Source organism: Selaginella moellendorffii, unplaced genomic scaffold (genome assembly GCF_000143415.4).
Source record: "Selaginella moellendorffii unplaced genomic scaffold, v1.0 SELMOscaffold_26, whole genome shotgun sequence".
Lineage (NCBI taxonomy): Eukaryota > Viridiplantae > Streptophyta > Lycopodiopsida > Selaginellales > Selaginellaceae > Selaginella > Selaginella moellendorffii.
This window is the reverse complement of record NW_003314287.1, coordinates 1,222,494-1,246,656: the sequence shown is the minus strand read 5'-3', so window position 1 is coordinate 1,246,656 and position 24,163 is coordinate 1,222,494. Positions and strand designations below refer to the sequence as shown.

The window sequence follows — 24,163 nt, the reverse complement described above, 5'->3', positions numbered from 1 at the left end:
TGTTTTTGCAAAGATCTAAATCCCCAATTCTCGATCAAGGTACTTGGGCATTTTCTTCTTTTGCGTTCTCTTGCTTATGGATTTCTCCTCCAGGTGGTCCTCTAGGTCTATCTTCCAACATCAAGGTGTATATCTACGATCTTCCCTCCAGCTACAACACCGACTGGCTTGTGGATAGCCGGTGTAGCAGCCATCTTTTCGCTGCCGAGGTTGCCATTCACCAGAATTTGCTGCGCAGTCCCGTGCGAACCTTGGATCCGGACGAGGCGGACTTTTTCTTCATGCCCGTGTACGTCTCGTGCAATTTCACCAGCAGATCCGGGTTCCCGACGCTGTTTCACGCGTCGGACATTCTCCAGGCAGCAGTGGGCTTGGTTTCACGTAACATGCCTTTCTGGGATCGCCATCAAGGCCGAGACCACGTCTTTGTTGCCACCCACGACTTCGGGGCATGCTTCCATGCAATGGTACGTTTCTGGATCACGGCTTGATAAGTTTTGGCTCCTTCGCATGCATGCATGACTCTTTCCAATGTGGTTTTCTCAGGAGGATTTAGCGGTCACAATGGGCATCCCACAGTTTTTGAGAAACTCCATCATCCTGCAAACTTTCGGGGAAAAGAACAAGCACCCCTGCCAGAATGTGGACCATATCCAGATACCTCCCTACGTGGTTCCAGCCAAGAAGTTGCCCGATCCCAGGAGCCAGCGCCGCAAGATCCTGGCGTTTTTCAGGGGCAAGATGGAGATCCACCCCAAGAACGTTAGCGGCCACATGTACAGCAGGTACTTTTTTCCTCTTGTCTTTCACTGTCCGGATTGAAAACCAACTTTGTCGTGGGTGATTTTAATGCAGGGGCGTGAGAACCACAATCTGGCGACGCTTCTCGCACGACCGGCGCTTCTTCATAAAGCGCAAGAGGTCCGACAACTACAAGGCGGAGATGCTGCGCTCGGTGTTCTGCCTGTGCCCGCTGGGGTGGGCGCCGTGGAGCCCGCGCATCGTGGAGTCGGTGATCCAGGGCTGCATCCCGGTGATCATCGCGGACAACATCCAGCTCCCCTACTCGCACGTCATCGACTGGAGGAAGATCTCGGTCACGGTGGCGGAGAGGGACGTGCACAAGCTGGACAGGATCCTGAGCAGGGTGGCGGCCACCAATGTGTCCATGATCCAGGCCAATCTCTGGAGAGACGAGGTGCGCCAGGCGTTGGTATACAACCAGCCGCTCGTTCGTGGCGACGCGACGTGGCAAGTTCTAGATCTCCTGTCCAAGAGGAAGAACAAGGTGGCGGAGGCGGGGTCCCGGATAAAAGTGGCGTGAGTGGACAAAGTTTGGAAGGAATCGGATTCTTTTTTTTTTTTTTTTTTTCTTACTTACAAGCAGGGATGGAAGAGAAACAAGGAAAACGAGGCAAGCTCGTGTCGTCTTGTTTACTCGCTGTGTGTGTGTGTATATTTTGGCCAGTTACATTCATTATACCAGAAATTCTTTTGTCTCAAAGTGTACATGCTTTGATAATATGATCACATGTTGTGAAGCTCCCTCCAACCATAACGCTTCATCTCCTCGCCCAGTTTTATTTCTATCTGAGACGCTTGGGTGGAGCTCCCAGAGTTCTCCTGGGGGTTACCGGCAGCGTTGGGGCGGTCAAGGTTGCGACGCTGGCGCATAGCCTGTGTTGCTGGGCCGAGGTGAAGATCTCCGGCAGTGGGCCGATGCCATGCTCATCGCGCCACATTCCATGGCCAAGGTGAAACATAGACACCATCTTCACTGTTTGTTACTAACACAATGCTACCATGATAGATCGCGTATGGACTGACGTGAGGGTCCTGCAAAGCATCGGGCTGGTCGTGGTGCTCGGAGAGGACGGTGCCATGGCAGAGGTCTCAACCCTGGACGCCATCCTGACATGCTATCTCCTCGATAAAAGGTGATGAAACTTTGTTTCAGAAGTTGATCACATTGACTTTGTTTCTAGACTCGTACAAAATGTGTCTGTTAGTGATCATATTCGTTGTAAAGTTCCGTTTTGTACAAAACTGCAAAACGAGAGGAACTGTGACATCTTTCCTCTGCAGGAGTGTCATGGTGATATGGTCGATGTTTCATTCACCGAGTTTCTTCCGGCCCGCAAGGATCCGAGAGATCTGGAGGCCCGGCTAAAGGCCTGGTTGAAGAGTAGCCGCGTCTGGAACTCGGACACGAATGGGAACCACGCCAGGATCGCAACGGGCGTGAAGATGAGCAGCCCCATGAAGAACTCATAGCTCCGTGCCAGGGCCCTGACGGAGCCCCAGAAGCCCATCGATTCCACCAGTGGCCGGCACGCCATTCCTATCTGCGGAGAACAAAAGCAAAAGAGAGAGTTAATCAAAGCGTCAGTAAGAAAAAGGCTGCCAGTTTGCTGGTGGAAGTTTGGTAAGGAAAAGAGGAAGAGTCTGGTGTCGATAGCTTTACCTGCAAGAGGGCCCAACCAGTTGGGAGGAACGCGAGTAGCGTGACAAAGAGATCTCCGACCGTCAGGCCAACCACCACGAAGAGTATGATGATTATCGAAACAAATCCCATGAAGAGCATCCCCTTTAAGAGCCGGAACATGAGTTGGAAGTCACCACTGAAGCGTCTTCGTCCCATCGACACGATCTACAAAAAATTACAAAATGGCATAAGTTTCTTGTATCGAAAGAATACTCGCTGGTTACCTTTAAAACGATCAAAATGCCGATTATCACAAGCCACGACAGAGCGTATATCTGCAAGCAGACACGCAACGCTATAAAATAAGCATCAACAGAATGGACTTACCAGAATGTTCTTGTGACCGCTGGTGATGTTGAGGTGGTAGACGAGGCCATACTGATACAGAAAGAAGCGTATCGCCAAGAGAGATTCCATGATTCTACCACGCAAGCCTGTGTGGTTGAGATAGGAATGCTCCTCGTCCCACCAGGACTGCCAGCTCTTCACCGCGGCAATTCCTATTCCTCCCGAGTTAGCAATCCACCTGTTCCAGTCGTCCCAGTCTTCCACGATCTTTTGCCACTCGAAACCTGACGGATTGAACAGAAAGGGAGCGAATAGCCAGGTGACCACCAGGAACCACATAGAAGCCGTGATGAACATATAAGCGACCGCACCATTCCCGGACGAACCATAAGCTACGTAGACAATCAGCAGGATCATGAGTTCCAACGCTTTGGTGAAGTGGCTTCTCGAATATAACCGATAATTCTCAGCAAATCTTTCATGACGAACGACGAAGCCTCGGCCGGTAGCTCTGTACTTTGCCCCTCCGTGCAGTATCGTTCTACCGAAATAGTGAACCTTGGTGCCGAGAGAAAAGGTAAAGAAAACGGAAGCCAGTTGAAGCTGCATTATGATGAAGTCGCTGATTGCTGTACGAAAGCCCCTCTCAAGACCGATCTCCATGATCATTGGAAGTGCCATCAATAATCCAAGCTGAACCAACGATTGGGAGGCCAAGGCAGCTTGCAGGCTCACGTCTTTCTTCATGTTTGCAACTTTTAACAGCGACTTCTCCATGCCACTTAATGATAGATACAGCCGTCCGTAGAGAAAAACATAGACTGTGAGCACCACGATCTGCACAAAGTATCTTTAGAATGATGGAAGCAGAACAAACCAGTTTCATACCAGGGCGTTGACGTAGAAACCAACTGTTGTAAAATAGCAGGACATCATGCGGAAAAAATCAAAACGATGGCCGAGTCGATAGATATCTCTACTCAAAGTCTGTTCACCATTCCCGTTTGCTACTTTTGCCTCAAAAAGTGTTATTTGGTTCAGTCCAACATCACGGCCCTTCCCGACCTGTATGTATTCGTGATGTGTTACATTTCCTCGTCGCAAAGTTGAATTGAACCCTGCAGTACTCACTTATCTAGTGATGTAACCTTAGAACATTAAGTTTACCAGCAAAAATATCTTCGCTCAGATTGATAACTTTTGAAGCTTTGCTGATGCCACCTCTTGTTATGTGAAAGAGTCTGTCGAATACATCTGGATGTCCGTAATGGAACCGCACCCTGAAAGACAAAAAAAACATATTAATACAGAAGATTCTGCTGTTAATGGACTTACTTTAATGGATTCGCAAGCACCCGCTGCCCGATAGTGACAAAACTTGTTTCTTGGTTCGACATAAACCACGCCAGGGAAGAAACACTGATAGCAATGACTCAGAACCAGACAATTTTGAATCAGATCAGTTACCTTCCCGTAAAAATATGTTCCCTCACACCAAGAATACTAGGAGGCCTCACCCCGTGATCTTCATGAAATTCTTCCAAAAGATTTCGCATCTTGAATGCTTCCTCCAAGTAGTTATCCTAAACCAAAAAGATTAAACATCTGGTTTTAATAATTTGACCTTACCTGGTTCATATCAATCGTCTGAAGAGCCTCGCCTCGCGTAAAAATAATTGCATGATTTTGATTTTCCGGTTTTCCCTCCCCTAGTTTAGCTGGACCTGGTAACTTTATCCTGTATATTTCCTGAGAGCCACAATACATGAGCAGATGACAAACAAGAGGAGTCCAAGTCCGCATACCTGATCAAGCCCGTCGACAGCCTTTACCAAGACAGAGTAGTATACTTTCTTGCTTTTATTGTCTTTCTGCGTCTCCTCAACTTCATCAATATATGCAACGCGAAGTGATGGATGCCTACATTTCGAGCAAGCAAGGTTATCTTACATGTGAGATCATAAATTAAAAACTTCTTACTTCAGCATAAGGTTCAATATATCTGTTGCTCGCTGATCACCTGAGCGCTTTTGAAGTCCATAAATCTGACAAGTAGCAACGTATGTGAACTTCATGTCGGCGACAGCTTGCAACTGCGCCCATACAGATCTTTGACTCTTTTTCGTTTCCTTTGAAGAGCAACCAATCACTTTGTAGCCTTCCAATATCTCTGCAAGCAATCAAGAAATATTAACTACAATTTGGAAGAGGAAGTTCTTACCGTCGTCAGATGCCATGTCAAGAAACGCTTGTAGTTCGAGTGCTCTTCGGTAGTACATCATTCCCCTTACTGCAAATATTTGTCGTGCATTAAAAGCCATAATAAAAAACAAGCAGCATACCAGTTCTTAGAAGAGTTTGCCCCCTAAATGATGCCCAATGACGAAGCTGCATTTCGAACTCCTCGTTCCCCCACGCATCAGCATCCGACTTACATGCGATTCTCTCCAAAAAGTTATCCCATTCGTCTGCAAATTATTTTCCTTGATCAGTATACCAGCCAAAAGTGAATACAACTCGCTTGCCTGGATATATCTTTTGAAGGTAGAAAAGTATAGAAACACCGTCTTCGTTCTCTAGATGAAGCTGCTCCTTGGTAAAAACAATGTCTTCACTGTAGTACGGAGTGAGCACGCTGTAAACCAGAAACAAGTATAAACCACGAGAAACTTCATTTGGACAAACTAGCAAACCTGAACGGTAGCATTTTCCTGACTCGAGGAGCACGTGGCATATCCATGAATAACGAATTTGTGAAGAACGCAATACGTCGGCGGGCTTCTAGGTTCACGGGGACATCCATAGCAGACTCTTTTACAGTCAAAAGCAAATGAAGTCTATTGACCTGTAGATACAACTTATACGGTTAGACAGCACAAGAGTAAGGAAAAACAAAATTACTTGCTCAAACCACGCGTCTGTAGCGGGGGGTGGATAAAGAACAGAGTCGAATAGCTGATTTGTGGAATTTGAGTGCTTGGTATTTTTAAGTTCCACTTCTTCGACCATCATGTCTTTTGTGACAACTTCATACATATCTTGCAGGAGTAAGATGACCGTATCCCGGGCGTTTGGATCCGGACGAGCCTGACACAGAAAGTGATTTTGAACAAAAAACCGTGAAGAAAAAACAGCATGTTACCAGAAGCTCCACCAGCCTCACAAATTTTGAAGCAAGTGAAGGCAGAGCGCTTAATTTGAAATGATGCAGAAATGTATTGGCTTGGATGTCCCGCTCGACAGTGTGTATTATATCTTCAATAATTCTGAAATGATGTATTAGCAACTGAAAATAGAATTAACTGGAGATAGTACCGCTTGTCCGGTTCATTTCTAATAATTGTTTTAATGACGGCTTTGAAGGCTTCATAACATTCCTCAACAGCGCAATGCCTGTAGTCATCGGCCTTGATTTTGCGCCAGAGATCTATATTGTCTTTTCCGCGATATTCTGCAGCCATTTGCAATGCAACAGGAATCTGGAAACGAGTATTAGTCCTAGCCAAATTGTGCAGTTGATTATACCTTACTAGCCAATAAGAATGGTGGCCATTGCACAATCGAAAGATTAGGATCCGATGAATATGGAACAAGCATCAAGTTCATTTCCCTGTAAACAGTCTCAAGTTAGAGAACTTTCAGGAACACAGCGCACTTGCCTGTTGTTGATAAGGTCCTCTTCACGAAAACTAGTGATGACTTCATTCCAAAGCTGAGAAAATCTTGCAGCTTGTTTCCTGTCCTTCCCTGTATTCTGCAACGTAAATGTTGTAATGCCAAGTCATACAACAAAATGATTTGGAACCTGTTCAAATTTTCGAGAGAAAGAAAATCCCTTTCGAGGCGCTTTATCAACGGGAATTAGATTCTCGTTGAAAGTTCCAGGTAACGAACGGAACCTCGATCTCAACATGCCCAGCGTTCGAATCTGAAAAATCAAGGAGCCTTCATCGCCGTACAAAATTAAAAGCTGTAATGTTCACACCTCCCCAAGTCGCCTGAAAGCGCCCAAAATCCCACCAAACAACGTCGAGTATATAGCATACCAAATTTGTGTGTCCATGAAGTATATCTGTTGCGGGCATTAAGTTACTCTGATAACAAAAGTCGCCGGCTCACCAGAATAACAGGAGACCACAATGAAAGAACAGCGGCAATATTTTTTTTCGCTGCGGTGTACATTGTTAGAGCCAAAATGGAGCACAAAGCTGCGTACCGTTCGGAAACAGTTCATGCCAAGTGTATACTATTTGTCTCACTCCCATGATCCGCTTCGTGGGCTCCACCAGAGGCTTGATCTGCATGGACATCTTCCCAGTAAACAAGATGTAGTCTATCTAAATTACCTGAACGTAGTAACTAAACAGAAGTTTGCTAATAACGAGCAGTATCCAAAACATTGTATACCTGGCAACAAAAGAGCTTAAGTTTTATGTCGGCGATGATTCGTACTTACTTGAACAATGTAAACTGGTCTTCATGCATTCCTCGACCAACATACAGTGGGACCTAGATCAGGTGTCAATCAGCTACAAAAACGAGAAAGCAGCAGCTTACCTGTGACCACCACAGCATTAAGCGAACTATCCGCCAGTTAGAATTTTCGATCCATCTTCGCAACAATGGAAAGACAAAAAAGGCTGCTCCCAGAAAATTTGGCAGAAGATACAAAACCAAAGCAGCAGTATATAGCGATGGATTCCTCCAGTTTTGTCCAAGCCAGTTCTTTACAGATTTCATCAATCCGTTTGGCTCCCACGAATGAGCATATAATGTGGAAAGAGTAATCACCCAGGCTAAAGATATAGCGAACTTAAGGACGAGCCTCAGCATTCCCGTAAATCGCATGTTTCGAGAGGCCTTAAAGGTAAAAGCAATATCGAGAACGCCTGCACAGATGAATTATTTTACGTTTCATGCGTTAGGCCAAGTCTTACTCTGCAGAAGACGAAGAATTGAGGCCGTTATGAAAATACTCGAAAGCTTTTTAAGCATCTTGTCTTCAAATATGTCAGATGGCGAATTTGTTTTGCTCCAAGCCAAAATGATCATTGCCTGTAGAGACTCGCCTTCTAGCTGCCAAAGCTGAAAGTAAAGCACAATACCTGAAGGCATAAGATATAAAACGTCCACATTCTGTCAAAGCTCCTGAATATATGCCAAAAGGAACGTATTTCTACGAATCCGATTTTGTTTAGCTTCCTCGTAACCGGCTTCTTGGAGATTGTCTGCATAAATCTCTATGAAGCATCGCAGAATAAGTATCACAGCACACCTGAAATGGTGTTGTTGTCAAAGGCGGAACGAAAAAGTCCGAATCGGCGCGCATGGGCCATCCCAAGCGAAAACAGTGGTCGGACCTGCCTTACAAGACTGTCAACCTTTGGAAAAAAAAAGAAAAATCATCTGACCAGAAATATTCGTTCAGGTCGTCATAGTTTCGCCAGGATGAATGGGTCGCTGTACCACATTCATTGCTCGCAGCTTCCTAGAGATAAGTACAGAGGTAATTTCAATTACATATAAAAGTACTAGCAGACCTTTTGAATGATCTCATATATCGGCGTCACAACCTTGCGAAGAAAGGATTCGTCCTCACCACCATATGCAGGTTTAATGTTCTCACCAGTCACGAAACTCACGTTACCAGCCAGCATCCCGTGAAGCTCTAGAGCCATCTACAGACCATCATTTATCATCATCGCATCCAAATTGTTTCAGTTCACTTACATTATGAAATATGTAGCAGAGGCATTCAGGCATGAAACGAAGATTAGCTGCTTCTCCCCAGATTAGAAGATACAACCCCATGTATAGGAGTTTGCGTTGCTGGATGTCTTGTTGAATATCCGGAAGACTGCACATTATTATAGTTGTCAAGAAAAAAAAAGGAGAAAGTAAACCCACGTAAGACTGCTTTTGCGTCCCAGAAACTTGCACCAGCTCTTGTAGTTTTTAAAAAGTTTGCGCATGACCTCATTGATGGCCTGGTCTTCTAGCTGCAAAATCGCTGTTAAATGTGCAATTCAAAAGGTGCTTAAGATATCGGACCTTATTCATAGTTTCAGTCTTTGATTGTATGCGCGTATGAACGTTAGCAAGGAGTAAAATCAGGTGCTCCCTCTGGTTGGAGACGTTATCTTTCTGTGGAAGATGAGCGTCAACACCTACATTATGATCTGCAAGGAGATGATAGAACCTGAAAGCCGAACTTCTCCTTCAACCAATCAATAACATCTTTATTTGACTGTTTGGTTGCAGCTGACCATGGTAGCCCGCGAATATTTCTCAACGCATCGACTGCGGCTTTGATCTGAAAACAAAATGAATAAACAAAACTTCCAAGACAGTGCCAAACAAAAGCGAAAGTGCACCTCTGGAAGCTGCATTATTGCTTGTGACGAGCCTGCAACGTCAAGCGGGAGAATATTATACGGAACGTATATTTCCTTCTTCTCCTTGATGTCTCGACCCATTGCAATAATCTATATGTTTCCTGTTAGCGTAACTTGCACGAGAGTGCTGTCTTAAGCAATACCTCAGGGGCAACTTCTTCAGTCTTGTTGACAGCACAAAGAACCTCGAAGAGGACTCCTGCGGTCTGATAAGCCTTTGCAAGTTGGGCTCTGACATAACACAAACAGTGCGTCATGTTGTTAGAAGGAAACGACAAGAGAAAAATTCGAAGAATACCTGTCTGCGTGTTCAGCGCCATCCAGAGCCTTGACATACTGCTCATAGTACTGCTGGTAAAAGCTCTGAATCTCTCGTGCATCACTGCGCTTCACTCTGCTTCTGATCGACCTCTCGTTATCCTGTCAAACAAAAGTTACAGAGTTGTCTTTGGCATTTTTATGATTTTTTCAGACCTTCTCAAGGCGTTGCAAAAGAGCTGTCTTGAACTGCCGAACGCCTCGCCCACTAGACGTAGGATCAAGACGATGCGCCTTCTCAAACGCATAGAATCGACCTGGAAGATTAAAAAAAAACACCCATAAGAAACGAAAAAAAAAACTCGAGATCATGGACATACACAGATAAGCAACGCGCGGCCGCTCTGGCTCTATCTCGTTGGCGACCCGGAGAATGGTAGCAATGGGGGCAAGCGACGAAGGAACCACCTCACTGTCGAGAACCTCGCCGGAGAACATCCCATTCGTATACGTCCTGCTAAGCCTCCTCCCGGACGAGCCCGGCGACGCCATGGGCGCGCCATTCGCCATAATCCCCCTCTATCCCCAACCCCAGACCCACCGATTCAGGCCGGATCGCAATCCCTACCTACATTTCCTGCCGAAATCTCCACGCTCCCGCCCGGATCGCGAAATGCCGTGTGGGCAGCAGCTGGACGCAAGCTAAATCCCTCGCATTCTCGCCACTGTAGCTACACTGCGAGGGATTACCTAAGGAACAGATCGATCGCGATGGCGCACGGCGGAAGCTCGGCAGCTACCCAGCGGCAGTGGCAGGCCCGGACGTGGCGGGACGGCGCCTCTTATTCGATCGATCGAATGGAGAGGGGAAGAGAGAGAGAACTCCTGTTTCAAAGACGCCGATCTTACCGTTTGTCTGTGCTAGTACGTGTGGCGTCAAATGGTCGCTTACATTAAATACCCTAGTAAAATAATGCATGGAGCCCATAGTTTTAGCTTGATGTTAACCGGCGAAAGACACCGCACTAGAGCTAGAAGAGAGCTTCTTTCCTTCGTCGCGAATGGATCAAACAGCGTACGCTCCAAACAAGACAATGGAATGTTGGAATGTTCTTCACGCGTCCTAAGTTGTCACACGATCGTTTTTTAATCGAAGAAAAGAAGAACAAAGAAGAGCCTTGATAAGTTTCTTATGCTTCCAGCTTGATGACCATGGGACTGCGTACTCGGTAGCCTCGATCATCGCTCCACGTCAAGGAGCCATAGACATAAGCTTGCTTTGTGGAAAATCCTTCCACCAATGAGAACTCCATCTTATACGATGCTTCGTCGCCTTGCTGGGTGAAGTTTAGAGCCGAGGGCCTCACCGAGACGGTCAGCGAGGCCACTGTAGGAAGACGGACACTGGCGTGAAACGTAGAAGTTCCTTCCATCACGGACTTTAGCCTGCGGGTGATCTTTGCAGCCGTGCCAGGCTTGAGAGACACCGAGATGGAGGGATAGTTGAGCTGAAACGACTCGGTTTCGGTGTCTCTGCAATCCGCGTCCAAGACCGGCGCTTTCTGGAGCTTGAGTTTTTGGCAGTAGAATAGAAAGTAGTCTCCAGGAGTGGCATCGTAAACAAGTCCCGGGTCTGCTGCTGCTTGAGGATCGATCTCCCCGCCACCGATGTCAAAAGGCGTCGCATCGTTCTCGGAGGTCTGATCCTTTATCGAAACGCCTACGTTGTTGGTGGTCTTGCCTGTTTAGAGAGCGTCAGTGATTTGAGCATACAAAACAGATTCTTTGTGTTCTACCTGTAGTGATGATAGCTGATTGAATTGCTGCTGGGCTCCAGTTCGGATGCAAGCTTTTGAGAAGCGCTACAATTCCCGTGACGTGTGGACAGGACATGGAAGTTCCGGAAATGACCACATAACTGTCTGTTTTGTGAAATTCGCTGTACGCGGCTAGTATGCTTACTCCTGGAGCAGCAATATCAGGCTACATCACCAAGAAAGAAGTTTTAGCTGAAAGTTCCAGAGTAAACTGCTTCCAAGTACCTTGACAATCTCTGGAGAAACCAAGTTTGGACCTCGACCAGAGAATGCAGCAACTTCCGGAGCGGGTCTACCACTAGTTGATGTCACAGAACGAGTTATATATGCCGTTGGATTCCTGTAAAAAACAACAGGATAATATGATCATATGACAAACTTAAAACCACAAAAAATTGCATAGAGAGAAATTACCCAGTCGATTGCATGTAAGCAACAATAGCCTGTCCAGCTTTGTATCCAACGTTTGCTGCAGGCAGGCCATAATTCACAGCCTCTAAAGTCTCGCCTTGCATTTCGCTGTTGTAAATGATCAAACCCGCAGCCTTTGCAAGTGCACCAGCCACTCCTTTCACAACTAAAGAAACACCACTGTCTGAACACAAGACGATCTTACCCTGCGATTTTTGAGGGTCGAGTGCTCCAGGAATACACATCATGCTCAAGTCACTGTTTCAATCACAGCAAAGTTACAGTAACTTCTGCAAAGGGTAACAAGCGGATAGTTACCTTGAGATGTTCGCAAGGGAAACATCGGAAGCCGCGACGAGGGGATAGAATCCAGATTGCAGTGCAGCTTCTGATAAACTTTCACCCTGGAAGTAAGCAATTAAGCTCCTGTAAAAAATACGTTTTCCTTACCATGAAGCTCGAGAGGTCGCCGAGGATGACGTTGCTGGCGAAGGCCCGATCAGTTGTGGTAGCAGCAACGGTAATCATCCAGGGTGCTATATTGCTTACGGTGGCATACTTAGGACCATAGTTTCCCGCCGCTGCAACGATGGAAATCCCATGCATGGCCGCATAGAGCGTTCCAAAGGCCAGTGGATCCTTTGTCTCAGGGATAGCTCCTTCACCGCTCAGTGAGATGCTGAAAACTTGCACACCATCCCCGATACCGTCGTCAAGCGCTGCCAGAATGTCAGCATTCGAGCACAAATTGTTCCAGCACGTCTTGTAAATCGAGAGCCGAGCTCCATACGCGCCACCTCGAGCAGTTCCGCGAGCAAAACCGCGGTAGTTTGCATCCCTGACAAAACTTCCGGCTGCGGTGGATGCCGTGTGCGTGCCGTGGCCTTCGGTGTCTCTTGGCGATAGCAGGATTGACTCGTCTTGTTGCGTCGCATTTGCGGCTTGAAAATAAAATCGGGCACCGATTATTTTCCTGTGTGATATAACATGCTGTTGGCATTCACAAATGGAGTGTTGAAAAAGCTCACCGGTTGCAGTCGCTTGTGGAACTAAAATCCGTGGTGTTTACACAAGAACCATTCCAGTTTTCTGGGACCGGACCGTAAGAGCTATCATCGAAGCTTGCCGATTCTGGCCAAATGCCTGAAGAATTCACAAGAAAAGTCGTCTTAAGGACAGCAATCACACGGTATTCGTACCTGTGTCAAGCATACCAATCACAACATCTTGGCCGCCGTTATTTCTAGTTTGCTGGATCTTTCCATTTGCAACGGTTCCATTCATATTTTGGAGACCGAGAAACTGCCACGAATTCGTCGTCTGGAGTCTATACACTTTGTCCTCCAGGACCATCTTAACGCCAGGCAACTCTGCAAAACAATTCAAACTACGTTATTACTTGCAATAATAAAGTCTTCGAGACATACTTGAAATGTTCTCAACCTTGTCAGGTGGGATAACTGCTGAGAATCCATTGAAGAGGTGCTTGTAGCTATATAGCATTGCCTCCTTGGCAAGCTCGTGTCTGGTTCTGAAAGTAAGCTCATTTTGTAAAGAAAGAAGTGTAACTTGTACCCAAGAACTGTAGATAGCTTTTGGTGGTGAAGATAAGCGACATTGTATCCCTCTTCTAAAGGCCCTCCCAGATAAACAATATATGACTGTGGAAAACAAGTATATAAAGCACACACGAACCAAAAAACAAATTCAGCAAACAGTTACACCTTTGATGTTGCATCGATGAATGCTGTGAAGTGCAAAACAAAGAAAAATGCTACTGTTCGAAAGCTGGCCATGGACAAAGAAGCAACGGGTCACGCGGAAGAATTTCAAGCCAACCTGAGAAACAAAAGGCTTACAGGAATCTCGCTCGACATTTTTTCCACGATTTACTCGGCACCACTAGTCAGTTTAGACCAAGGTACGAGCGCCTTAGTTTAAAGTGGATAAGAAACACCAACAATAGAACTCGGGATAAGAAACAGCAAATGATATTCAGATAGAACTAAAGGCCATACAGTTCCAAGACTAACTTCAGATGCGTACCTACGTGGTGCGATGCTGATACAAAAAGAAAGATGAGAATTACTCGTTGAGTCACTTAACATTCACCACCGCCTGCAAAACAAACACGTCAGGTCACAAGAGGAAAGAAAGAGAAAAGGAAACAGATGAACTTACGCATTCCATGGGTTTTCTCCTGGAAGTGGCTTCACGTTTGGGTTCGGGTATGTCTTGCCACTGCCTTTGCCACCCCTTACGTACGTTGGATCGTCTCCCTTGTAATTCGGATTCGGCCATGTCTTCCCTCCTTTCTTCGTGGATCCTGCGAACTCGGGGCCGACAGGAGGACCCTTGTAATCTGGATTCGGCCAAACTTTTCCTCCACCTTTGCCTCCTCCGGTCACGTAAATCGGGGGAGGACCCTTGTAGTTTGGATTGGGCCATGTCTTCCCGCTGCCTTTGCCACCACCACCCCAGACATAAGTCGGATCATCACCCTTGTAGTTTGGATTCGGCCAAGTCTTTCCAGTGCCACCTTTGCCGGAGCCACTAACGAACGGAGGATCGCCAGGTTGCGGCTTGTAGTTCGGATTCGGCCATGTCTTGCCACTTCCTTTGCTGAAGGACACGAAGTTGTCACGACCATCACTCATCTCTGGCTTGTAGTTTGGATTTGGCCACGTCTTCCCGCTGCCGTATTTGCTAAACGAAGAGCCGCCAGACGAGTAGACGTAGTTGTCACCGGGCTGTGGCTTGTAGTTTGGGTTCGGCCATGTCTTCCCGACACCTTTCCCGAAAGATGAGCTTCGAAAAGACCCGGACGAAAAGCTCTCGTCCGAGGGCTTGTACTCGGGATCCAGCAACGGACTGGGCCAGCCGTCTTCGTCGCGGTAAAGCTTCTGAGGAGCGAGGCCCCCGATTGCTGGAGACTCGGTCGGAGTGGAAGTGGTGGTGGCATCGCCAGTGACGGTCGTAGCACCACCTAGCTTTGGAGCATCGGATGCCGGCGTAGTATCCCAGAGTGAACTTGGAGCCGTACTTCCGGTTGGAATCGGACTTTGAGCAGTCGTAGAAGCAGTGCTCGTTGCTACGGAAGAGTTGAAGCTCGGGGAAGGACTGCCTCCAAACTGGTTGTTCCATCCCGTTCCAGTGGTAGTGTTGGCGGCGGGAGGAGCCGGAGGAGCGGGAGCAGCAGGAGTAGTGGTGTTTGTGACATCAATCACTGCATTGGCAGCGCTGTTCCACGAAGACGAAGAACCACCACCCGACGAGTTTTTATTCCAATCGTTGTTGTTCCAACCAGTGTTCTGACCTTGATTCCCAGCGTTCCAAGTTTGCTGCGAGCCAGGACCGCTGTTCCAACTAGAACCCTGCTGCTCGCCCGGTGGATTGCTCCAGAAACTCTGATTTCCATGAGCCGGGTTGTTCCACGCAGAATTTTGATTGTTCCAAGAGCCTTGCGGATTGCTGTTCCAGCCGCCACTCTGCTGCTGCCCATTGCCTCCGGCGGCATTTTGGTTGTTCCACTGAGAATCCGCCTGGGCAGCGCCTCCCCCGCCCTCATTCCACGGTAGCGAGCTTCCAGTCGATCCGGTGTTCCATCCATCGCCCTCTGGTGGCTTGTAGTTGGGATTCGGCCATGTCCTGCCTATCCTAGCCCTACACACGGCCGAATCCCGGCCCTGCCCGAGCTGAGTGGAAGAACAGCGCAAACCTGGCGACGAGAAATTGGTCGCGCATTGCTGCTGCTGCTTGGATAGCGCATCCTTGTCCAGCGCCCCCGCCGCGCGAATCCCCGGCACTGGCGCCTGCAAGCTCACTACCTGCGCCATCAGCATTTGCCCTTGCCGGTCTTTCACATTATCATCGGCGCTCTAGGGTTCTTTAGATATTTTAGCCACACAAATATATTCAAAGGCATATTCGGGAAGAACAGTTAACAGATATTTTGGCAATCACTTTAGGGTTTTGCACTGTGAGTGTTGTTGATTGTGAAATCAGGTTCTTGGAAGGTGAGTCAATGCCATTAGGGCTCTATTAGATCAACCATCTGATGTTCATTGGGACAACGTAAAGGCGAGAGAACATAGCCGGCATGAAGCTCAAGGGCAAGGAGGCTTGGAAGAGGCGTGGAAACGTGTTCTCAAGCCAAGCCTTCCCATGATACCCATTGCTAGAGCAAGGTTGGAGATGGTGAAACCTGTGACAGTGGGTCAGGATGCAAGGATTGGAGGTTCAAGATGCAAGGATTGCACAGATCACACAGCAGATTGCACAGTTTGCTCAGCAGAATGCACAGCTCACACAACAGAATGCTAGTGTGGAGGATAGAATATCAACTATGGAGGCCCTAGTATTTGCTTCAAAAGTATTATATGCTTAGTAGATGTTTTGTATGTGGCCATGAAGACTATGAACTGTTGTAATAAACCATCTGGGGCTGCTTGAGGATAGATCTCCTCGTCGCCATCGTTCTCAGAGGTCTGAAACTTTTAATGAAACGCCTACATTGTTGGCAGTTTAGAGAGTGTCACAGATTTCAGTTTAGAAAACAGTTTGTTTTTGTTATACCTGTAGTTGAAGTCGGGATGCAAGCTCTTGAGGAGTGCACTGTCTGTCCTGGAGCAACCAAGAAAGCTGATCTTTCAGCACAAATATCTCCAAAGGCATATTCGAGAATAAAACCATAAACACCATTGACCCTTTGAACACTTTGTATTTATATTAACACATTGACTATTCAGTACTTTCTTCCACTGCCAGTAGAAAGTAAAACTTTGCCTTTGCGGGCTGCTCCACGCGAGGGAGCCTCTGGAGTTTTCTTCTCCACTTTTCTCTGTATGGCGTCCGCGAAAGAAAGGGAAGCTCCTCCTGCAAGAGTGTTCGAGCTGGAAGATTAGCGAACAGAGCAGGAATTGGAACACACTCACCGCTGCTGCTTCCAGCCGGAGCTTGTTTTTGGTTCCATGGCGACTGTTGTTGGATCGGTGGCCTGTTAGAGGAGAGACCGTCGTTCGTGAGATCCGGAGCATCGTGTCCAGAAGCAAAGCCGAGCTTGGCCACCCTCGAGAAGAGTCTCCTCTCGTCGACAGGTGGAGACGAGGCCGGGACTGGTGCTGTAGAAGCGGCTGAAGAATCCGGCGGGTGAGTTTCGAGTGTGAGCATTTGTACTTGAGACTTACCGACAAACTCACTGTCGTTTGGAACTTCGTCTTCGTGAAGGGCGTTCATGATCGCGATGTAGTCTGCTGGAGATGGTGGCACCACTTTCTCTTCAAGTCTTTGCCCAGCAGATTTAAGCATCTTGTCCTGAATGCAAATTTCGCTCGACAATTCTGCCTAGGAGAAACAAATCTTGTACCTGTTTCAGGCGTCTCTGTCTGCGAACCTCTCGAGCATGTAGCTCATCCTTGAAGGGAGACAGTGACGAGCTTGGTAAGATTTTTGAGAGGTCCACCTCGCACAGCTGGTTTAAGAATCAGAATAATCTGTTGTTGTAACTTTGTAAATATCCAAATTACCTGAAAGGTGCTAGTAAGTGGTAGATGACTCAAATAGCGGTATCGTTTTCTCGACAGCTCGGTTTGAATCATTGCTTCCATCTCAAGTATTTTCCCTTCAACTCTGGAACATCGTAAGCAATCAGAATAGAAAAACATGCAAGAGAAATTACCTCGAAGGCAAAGACGTGTACGATCCATAGTGGTGAACCAAGCATTTCATTGTCAAAGGATGTAAAATGACGAGTTGACCATCTGCGGCCTGCAAGAGAACACGTCAGTAAAACCCCGCAATGATACAACGAACCTGATAAAAGCTGTAAGAATCAGTCTCTTCGTGTTTAGCGTCTTTGGCGTCCTTATAAGTCGCGGTCTTCACAGGTGAAGTGATGGATTCCCAGTCCTCTGGTGCGTCCTCTTGATGCAAATCTTTCGATTTTGGCTTCTTGTCTACATCAACCAACTCTCGTTCATCAGTGAACGGATTGATGTGATAAACGCCTTCTTGCTTCGGCGGCGACGGTTCCAACACTTCCTGCTTTTCATGGTGTTTTCCAGCTGAGCTAGAACTTTCGAAGTCTTCTCCAGGCAGCTTTGTGATTCCAGCCTTCACCTGAGCCATAATTCTCTGCCTTACAGATGGGCTGCTCGAGATAAACTCCAACGTCCGGTGCTCGTCCCAAGCAGCCTTTCTCGACTTAAGCTCATCGATTGCCGCAAACACAAAAGGCAGCTGTTCGATGTCTTCGTCATCGCCCGACTGAGCTCTCTCAGCCCATGCTGTGAGCTCCGAAACGGCATTGTTTGTTGTCATCTCGACGTCGCATGTCAGTGTAAACTTGGAGTACAGATGGCAACGTCCATCCTTGGTGTAAGCCGGTGATCCCCTCGACTCGTTTCTTTTGAACGGTATAACAGACCCTTTATCCCGCGTCAAGAGCGTAAAGCCAACATTGTCACCTGGCCTGTGTTCCTTCACGTTGTGAATGTAGACGGTGCGCAGCTCCTTAGGAGAAGTCATGCCGAAGCAGAGCGGGCATTTCTTTACGTGAGTCTTGTGGTCCGCGTCGGAGAAGTATCGTAGAATGCATGGGAAGCAAAAGACGTGACCGCACGACGTGATCTGTGGGCACAGAGGTGGACTTTCCAAGCATATCGGACACTGGATAGCCACCGAGGACGAGAGTTCCACAATGGCTATGTCTTCCCACTCGAGCATCTTGTCTGGGTCAGTGCTGTTCTCCAAATAGTCCCCAAAATCCGAGACCAAGAACCGAAAGTTTGCTTGCAAGAAGAGCTCTTTGTCGTAAGCCTGAACTTTCTGATGCTGCCTGCGCTGAGGAGGCCTTGGGGACGGTCGAACGATGGGATCGTAGTGAAAGTTAAGTAGATGATTCGCGTTCCATGTCTGTCCGCGTCGTGAAGATGATGGCTGGGTTGAGTGCTGAGAAGAAGTAAATTCGTGTCCCATCTTGAGAGAACTTTTTCCTGCTTGAGGGACTTTAAGAGCGGCTGAGAGTCCTCCTGTTACTTCTTGCAGCTTTTGTGACTGTTTGTGGGGCATGCCACTTTCCACCCAATTTTCCTTCACCCCACTATTTGCCTCGGAGCTTGTAGCTGCGGCGTCGTGATCCTGCTCATGTCAAACGCAATCAGATCAAATCCTCGCTTTATGGGAAAAAAAAACTTGAACACTTACTGAGAAGTTCCTTGGTGCTGAAGGAAATCCTTCACGACTCTAGAAAAGGGAAAAAAACTCGGTGTTTGGGAAACGAGCATCATCATGCTTACCGATGTTCTCTTGGTCGGAGACCGCGAAGAAGGAGATCCCTCCTCAACTACAATGTGTAAAATCACAATCACAAGGAAATTAGAAAATTTCTACTCGTTCGAAATGAAAGGAGTGACATACCAGGGACAAACTCTCTGGCCAGTGGATTGAGCGCGCGGATTTTGGAAGTTTCGTGCTCCGGGCACGAAGCTCCCGCCGCCGCTCCTGCTGGCAATTTGGCTGTGCCATGAGATTGAGCGTCTTCGCTGAATTGTCGGTGGGAAAGTGTCGATCCGGATGCAGGCGTGGGGACACTGGACATGAAAGTGCTAGAAGCCGAGTACCTGGATTGGCGCCACACCTTCCTCCCTCCTCGCTCACGAATCGACCACTTAGGGTTTATAGGATCACTAAGAACCCTAAGTTCGAGAGCCAGAAATTTTAAATTAAGAAAATCTCCCGCGTTGCTCCATAGAGCGAATCAGATTGAGGCCACCGGAGGGATTGAAAATCTCTGGTGAAAGCGACATGAGCTTGCTGGCGCACTTGTGATAGCTGAATTCCACTGCGTTGGCCCGGAGGTAGTAGCAACGCGATCGCCACAAATTCATCACTTTCATCACTCTCTCAATCTCAAAGGCAACAGTTGCTGCACCCAAGAGAATACTTACCTTGCCTCGGAACGTGATTAAAGAATCTTGAAAATGAAATGAGGTCCTCATCACCTATATGCCTTTTGCAACTCATCACGAACTTCATTGACTATGAGTTTTTCAGACAGGAAGGTTACAATAGTTCATGATCTTCATAGCCACATACAGACCATCTACTACACACAGGCAATAATATAATTACACACAGGCAAATACTAGAGCCCATTCTGTTGTGAGAATTGTGCATTCTGCTATGCGAACTGTGCATTCTGCTGAGCGAACGGTACACTCTGCTGTGCGAGCTGTGCGATCTGTGCAATCCATCTTGCACCTCCCTGTCACAGTTTTCAGTTTAAACTCTTCAGGCTGTCTGCTACGAGAGGCAGCTTGCTCTTTCCCCTCCAACCTTGCTCCAGCAATGGGCATCACGGCCTCTTCCCAGCCTCCTCGGCCTTGAGCTTCATGCCGGCATGTTTTCTCGCTTTTACGTTGTCAAAATGAACATCTGATGGCACTGACACCAAAGCCTCCAGTTCGGCCTGTGCCTCATCAATAGCCTGGAAAAACAACGCATCAGGTTAGCTCTCCACACACAAGAAAGAAAGTACACTTCCATACCTTGGAGCTTGGTTTGACAACAATATCTGGACGTCTCTATGCTTCTTCAACTTCAGGCCGGCTACGTTTTCTCGCCTTTTTTACGTTCTCCTAGCTCCCACCTGGTGTGAAGCCCGATCCACAGAGTCGATGCAAAACGTCGAGGATCTTCAGACGCGTCTCTATGTACTCTGCTATGGCGACAGCTTGTCCTCTGCAAATCACCTAGATTGGGCAGAGCCCGTATTGCCACCCACGATGGAGACATTGCTAAGCCCTAATGATCACTCAGCTCGTGTAGCCTCGCGCTGGGACTGGATGGCTTCGCTGGATCCGTTGCTCCTGAGCCTGTAGACTAGGCGGTGGCCAAAAGATCGCTTGCGCAGATATTACAAGCAATTGAGTGAAGAAAGAACGCTTAATTCTTTTGTAAATGTTACTAAAACAATACTAAAGCTAAGAGTTTCATTTGAAAGTCATTGATGATGCTTTATTTTTATATGAGAAATCAATATTTGCATAAAAAAATTTAAATCTCATATAGCAAAATGTAAGAAAAAAGGCAACAACTATGAAAACAATTATATTTATTTAAAAATGAATGAATAAATGCTTTTGTATAGTAACATTGAAGACTATGTAAAAAGAAGTGATGGCTAATGCAATTTGTGGAAGATTATAAATTAAAGTATGAAAGTTCATGATTATAAAAAAAAAACTACAATGAAGTACATACCTTATTAACAAACTTTTATAGGATAATATTCCTTTTTTGATGTTTTCTAATCATGTGAAAAGAAAGAGAGAAAACTTTGGGAATGTAAATATACTATTAAATATTAAAGCTAATAAATTTAAAATGGAAACAATGATACAATATAGTAAACATTATATTTAATAATATACTTCTAAAATCAAAACTCTCTATTAAAAATGTTCATTTAATAGCCATTTATAAATATAATTCAAACTATATTGTAACAGTAAACTTTTATGCTCTCAAGCCATTAGCAATGATTAATCTTCAATAACAAACTACTTTATAAAATTGTAATTAACACAAAATGTTAAATTTTTCTTGAAAGATGATCCCAAAAGATTCACAAATGAATTTCAGATTGTCATTTATAAAAAAAAAGTGTTTTTGTGATAAATCCAAAAATAGTATAAAACAAAATGAGGAGTTTAGGTTTTTTCATTCCATTTTTTTTAAATGTTTGGTCAAACAAAAAATTGAAGAAAGAAAACATTTTAAATTAAATTCTAACAATTAAAGTGGATTACAGAAACTAAAAGTCATTGTGGATAAAAGTTTTATAAACCTATACAACCATTAAAATAAATGGTTAAAATTGTTATTAATAGTAGTAAAAATTAAAATTTGATTTAAATATTTATATCATGCTTATTTATAAGTATGATTCTAATTATAATGCAACAATGAAATTTTATGTAGGCCACTCGTAATAAAAATTACAATTTATAAAGTATTAGTGTTTTTATGGCTTGTCCTCAAATGGTACAAAACAAAATTTCAGGAAAACTTAGAAGAGTAAAATAATTAAATTTATAAGTTGCTTTACTTTATTAGCATGATGAAATTAAATTTTTTTAGATATTTTTTCAAATAAATAAATATAATTTTTTTAATAATTCTAGCAGAAAATTTCAAAATTTAATATAAATATTTATGTGATATCTATTATAAAATGATTTGAACTATAGTGTAACAATAAAACTTAATGCAAGCCACAAGTAATGAAAAATTACCATTTTTTAATATTTTAGTGTTTTTGAGGCATGTTCTAAAATGGTAGAAAAATAAATTGAATAATAACTCAAAAAAGTAAAATATTTAAGTTTTGAACATTTTTTATTTTTTTTGTACAATGAAATTCAATTTTTTTTCAGATATTTAGTTGAATAAAGAAATGAAGCAACGAAAGTTTTTTAAAAGAAATTTAACAGTGAAAATGAATTGAAAAAAAAATCATTTTGGAGAATGGCTATATAAATTTATATAATGATTAACCTAAATTATTATCATACTGCCTAGATTTAGTTTTAAATAAAATTTTTAGCTTTACATTTCCAATAATACTTGTACATAGTCATTGCATGAGCACTTTCGATACAAAAAGATTTAATTTTAAAGATATATTGTTGGAGATCTTAGTTGATAATTTAGAATTTTTTTTTCAAACTTAATAGTTGCAATATTTAATAGTATATTAACATTTTATAGTTTTCTACATTTGTTTCCATCTGATTAAAAAACCTTATGAAATTAATAACATCCTAATAAGTTTGTTGATGATTTATGTATTTTCTTATAAATTTTTGATTTTAATAATGAACTTTTATCTTTTGACTTAAAGACTTCTAAAAAGTATATTAACCACCATTTATTTTAGATTTCAATCGCATTCAAAATATTTATTATATAAAAGTATCTCTTTTTGGAAAAATATACAAGGGGTTCTATAATTGTGATATTTCTTTACATTTTTTGTATTTTAGTGATGGTTAATGCAATTTGTGAGAGACTCTAAATTAAAGTATAAAAATTCATGATTATAAAATAAAACTACAATGAAGGATATAGCTTAGTAATAAACTTTTATAGGATGTTATTCATTTTTTAATATTTTTTAATGTGAAAAGAAAGAGAGAAAAATTTGGGAATGTAATATACTATTAAATATTAAATCTAATAAATTTCAACTTCCTTTTGTATTTTAGTGATGGCTTATACAGTTTGTAGGAGACTCTAAATTAAAGTATGAAAGTTTATGATTATAAAAGAAAAAACTATAGTGAAGTATATAGCTTATTAACAAATTTTTATAGGATATTATTTTCTTTTAAAACTCAATGGTTGCAATATTTAATAGTATATTAACCTTCTTACAGTTTCCTTCTCTTTTTTCTATGTGAATAAAAAAGTTTAAAAAATTAATAAGATCCTAACTAGTTTTTTGATAATTTATGTATTTCCTTGTAAAGTTTTTTTTTAATAATAAATTTTTACATTTTGAATTAAAGCCCTCTAAAAAATGTATCAGCCACCATTTATTTTAGATTTCAATCGCATTCAAAACATTTATTATATAAAGGTATCTCCTTTATGAAAAAAATATAAAGGGTTTTATAATTGTGATATTTCTTTACATTTTTATATTTTATTGTTTGAGATTTAGTATAAACAATGTATTCTTTTATAAAACCTGAGTGTAAGCCACAAATTTTTCCTTTCCAATTTACCAATTTACCTCATTTATCCGACCAACACTTCCTTAGATTTAGCTAAGTTCCTTCGCCAAGGTTCCCGCTTATTGCACCAGCTCCTACTTGGTCCTACTTAGCTTTAGCTACTCACTACATGAGCAACGGAGCGTTAGCCATCCATCCACGGATTCCCAAATCTCTCCCAATCCCCCTCCTCAGGTTAGACTGGACTTAAGGTTCAGCTACACTCCCCGCAAGAATAAGCAACCAAGCACAACAAACCTCCAAGTTTCTAACATCCTTTAGTACGACAAAATTTGATCATGGGACCCTTTAAATCCCAAGCCTTGGATGCAACACTTGCTTTGGGACGCTGTGGTTTAACGGCCTGGTATAGTTACCTTTACCCCCCCCCCCCCCCCGCCACTTCTATCCCAAAGGGAAGGCCCAAACCCCTAGGAAGGGCGAGGACCAATGAGCCGCAAGGTACTCAAGTGGGGCACCACTCCACATGAGCTAGAAGCACTGCAATCAGTTTCCCTTTCGAGAGTGGGAGTTGCTATTGAGCACTTCCTTGGGTGGCCCCTCTGGCACCACCCGAGTACATGCTCACTCCCACCCAATGCCCCTCGGCCCCAGTTTCAACCTCAAGTCAGTTTAAAAGCACCATTAGAGAGCTCCTTCAAGATTGGCTCTTAGATCTTTCTATCCCTACTATACTTTTGGAATCCCTTACAGCCCCCCCCTGCCCCCCCC

The 24,163-nt window shown here is 44.4% G+C and overlaps 5 protein-coding genes across 5 annotated transcripts; 1 reads left to right on the top strand and 4 right to left on the bottom strand.

Moving 5' to 3' along the window:
• Positions 1-2: 2 nt before the first annotated feature.
• Positions 3-1,541, top strand: LOC9637871 (probable glucuronoxylan glucuronosyltransferase F8H; the record flags this gene model as incomplete). The annotated part of the gene is made up of 4 exons (XM_024680153.1): positions 3-39; positions 94-467; positions 547-785; positions 856-1,541. Coding segments are annotated over 4 exons (1,119 nt in total), but the record flags the coding sequence as incomplete, so codon positions are not given.
• A 449-nt stretch (positions 1,542-1,990) lies between these two features.
• LOC9637870 (callose synthase 5) lies at positions 1,991-10,435 on the bottom strand. The gene is given in 42 exon segments (XM_024680182.1): positions 1,991-2,165; positions 2,168-2,345; positions 2,465-2,650; positions 2,710-2,760; positions 2,813-3,610; positions 3,662-3,891; positions 3,941-4,053; positions 4,109-4,192; positions 4,241-4,356; positions 4,403-4,522; positions 4,579-4,693; positions 4,754-4,943; positions 4,995-5,063; positions 5,116-5,241; positions 5,299-5,408; positions 5,467-5,618; positions 5,675-5,860; positions 5,916-6,039; positions 6,089-6,252; positions 6,299-6,383; positions 6,433-6,527; positions 6,579-6,701; positions 6,759-6,845; positions 6,893-6,942; positions 6,990-7,071; positions 7,120-7,180; positions 7,230-7,282; positions 7,331-7,662; positions 7,711-7,828; positions 7,879-8,001; positions 8,049-8,133; positions 8,185-8,261; positions 8,314-8,451; positions 8,504-8,630; positions 8,681-8,772; positions 8,825-8,917; positions 8,973-9,086; positions 9,148-9,258; positions 9,312-9,399; positions 9,467-9,588; positions 9,643-9,743; positions 9,807-10,435. Coding segments are annotated over 42 exon segments (5,712 nt in total). The 5' UTR covers positions 9,997-10,435; the 3' UTR covers positions 1,991-2,112.
• Positions 10,436-10,526: 91 nt separating this feature from the next.
• LOC9637869 (subtilisin-like protease SBT5.4) lies at positions 10,527-13,558 on the bottom strand. Its single transcript, XM_002974952.2, has 11 exons — positions 13,379-13,558; positions 13,230-13,315; positions 13,082-13,179; positions 12,854-13,024; positions 12,683-12,797; positions 12,105-12,627; positions 11,973-12,058; positions 11,658-11,912; positions 11,469-11,583; positions 11,223-11,409; positions 10,527-11,167 (listed from the first exon to the last, which is right to left on the bottom strand). Exons 1-11 carry the CDS (start codon positions 13,448-13,450, stop codon positions 10,617-10,619), a joined length of 2,259 nt encoding a protein of 752 aa, XP_002974998.2. The 5' UTR covers positions 13,451-13,558; the 3' UTR covers positions 10,527-10,616.
• Positions 13,559-13,629: 71 nt separating this feature from the next.
• LOC112348114 (uncharacterized transmembrane protein DDB_G0289901-like) lies at positions 13,630-15,521 on the bottom strand. Its single transcript, XM_024680181.1, has 2 exons — positions 13,836-15,521; positions 13,630-13,772 (listed from the first exon to the last, which is right to left on the bottom strand). Exons 1-2 carry the CDS (start codon positions 15,494-15,496, stop codon positions 13,763-13,765), a joined length of 1,671 nt encoding a protein of 556 aa, XP_024535949.1. The 5' UTR covers positions 15,497-15,521; the 3' UTR covers positions 13,630-13,762.
• An 833-nt stretch (positions 15,522-16,354) lies between these two features.
• Positions 16,355-19,382, bottom strand: LOC9637868 (uncharacterized RING finger protein P8B7.23). The gene is made up of 10 exons (XM_024680060.1): positions 19,071-19,382; positions 18,950-18,996; positions 18,858-18,896; positions 17,466-18,791; positions 17,332-17,420; positions 17,180-17,282; positions 17,020-17,124; positions 16,841-16,967; positions 16,589-16,786; positions 16,355-16,529 (listed from the first exon to the last, which is right to left on the bottom strand). Exons 1-10 carry the CDS (start codon positions 19,249-19,251, stop codon positions 16,399-16,401), a joined length of 2,346 nt encoding a protein of 781 aa, XP_024535828.1. The 5' UTR covers positions 19,252-19,382; the 3' UTR covers positions 16,355-16,398.
• Between the last annotated feature and the right edge of the window lie 4,781 nt (positions 19,383-24,163).

What these genes read in the sequence shown, in the direction of transcription:
- LOC9637869 (XM_002974952.2), bottom strand. Translation starts at nt 13,450, where the DNA reads ATGGCCAGCTTTCGAACAGTAGCATTTTTCTTTGTTTTGCACTTCACA. An exon ending in TTTCTCCAGAGATTGTCAAG is followed by an intron (nt 11,410 to 11,468) that starts GTACTTGGAAGC and finishes TTGGTGATGTAG; the next exon opens with CCTGATATTGCTGCTCCAGG. An exon ending in ATCAGCTATCATCACTACAG is followed by an intron (nt 11,168 to 11,222) that starts GTAGAACACAAA and finishes CTCTCTAAACAG; the next exon opens with GCAAGACCACCAACAACGTA.
- LOC112348114 (XM_024680181.1), bottom strand. Translation starts at nt 15,496, where the DNA reads ATGCTGATGGCGCAGGTAGTGAGCTTGCAGGCGCCAGTGCCGGGGATT.
- LOC9637868 (XM_024680060.1), bottom strand. Translation starts at nt 19,251, where the DNA reads ATGTCCAGTGTCCCCACGCCTGCATCCGGATCGACACTTTCCCACCGA. An exon ending in CAGCACCAAGGAACTTCTCA is followed by an intron (nt 18,792 to 18,857) that starts GTAAGTGTTCAA and finishes TGACATGAGCAG; the next exon opens with GATCACGACGCCGCAGCTAC. An exon ending in ATTCTTACAGCTTTTATCAG is followed by an intron (nt 17,421 to 17,465) that starts GTTCGTTGTATC and finishes GTTCTCTTGCAG; the next exon opens with GCCGCAGATGGTCAACTCGT.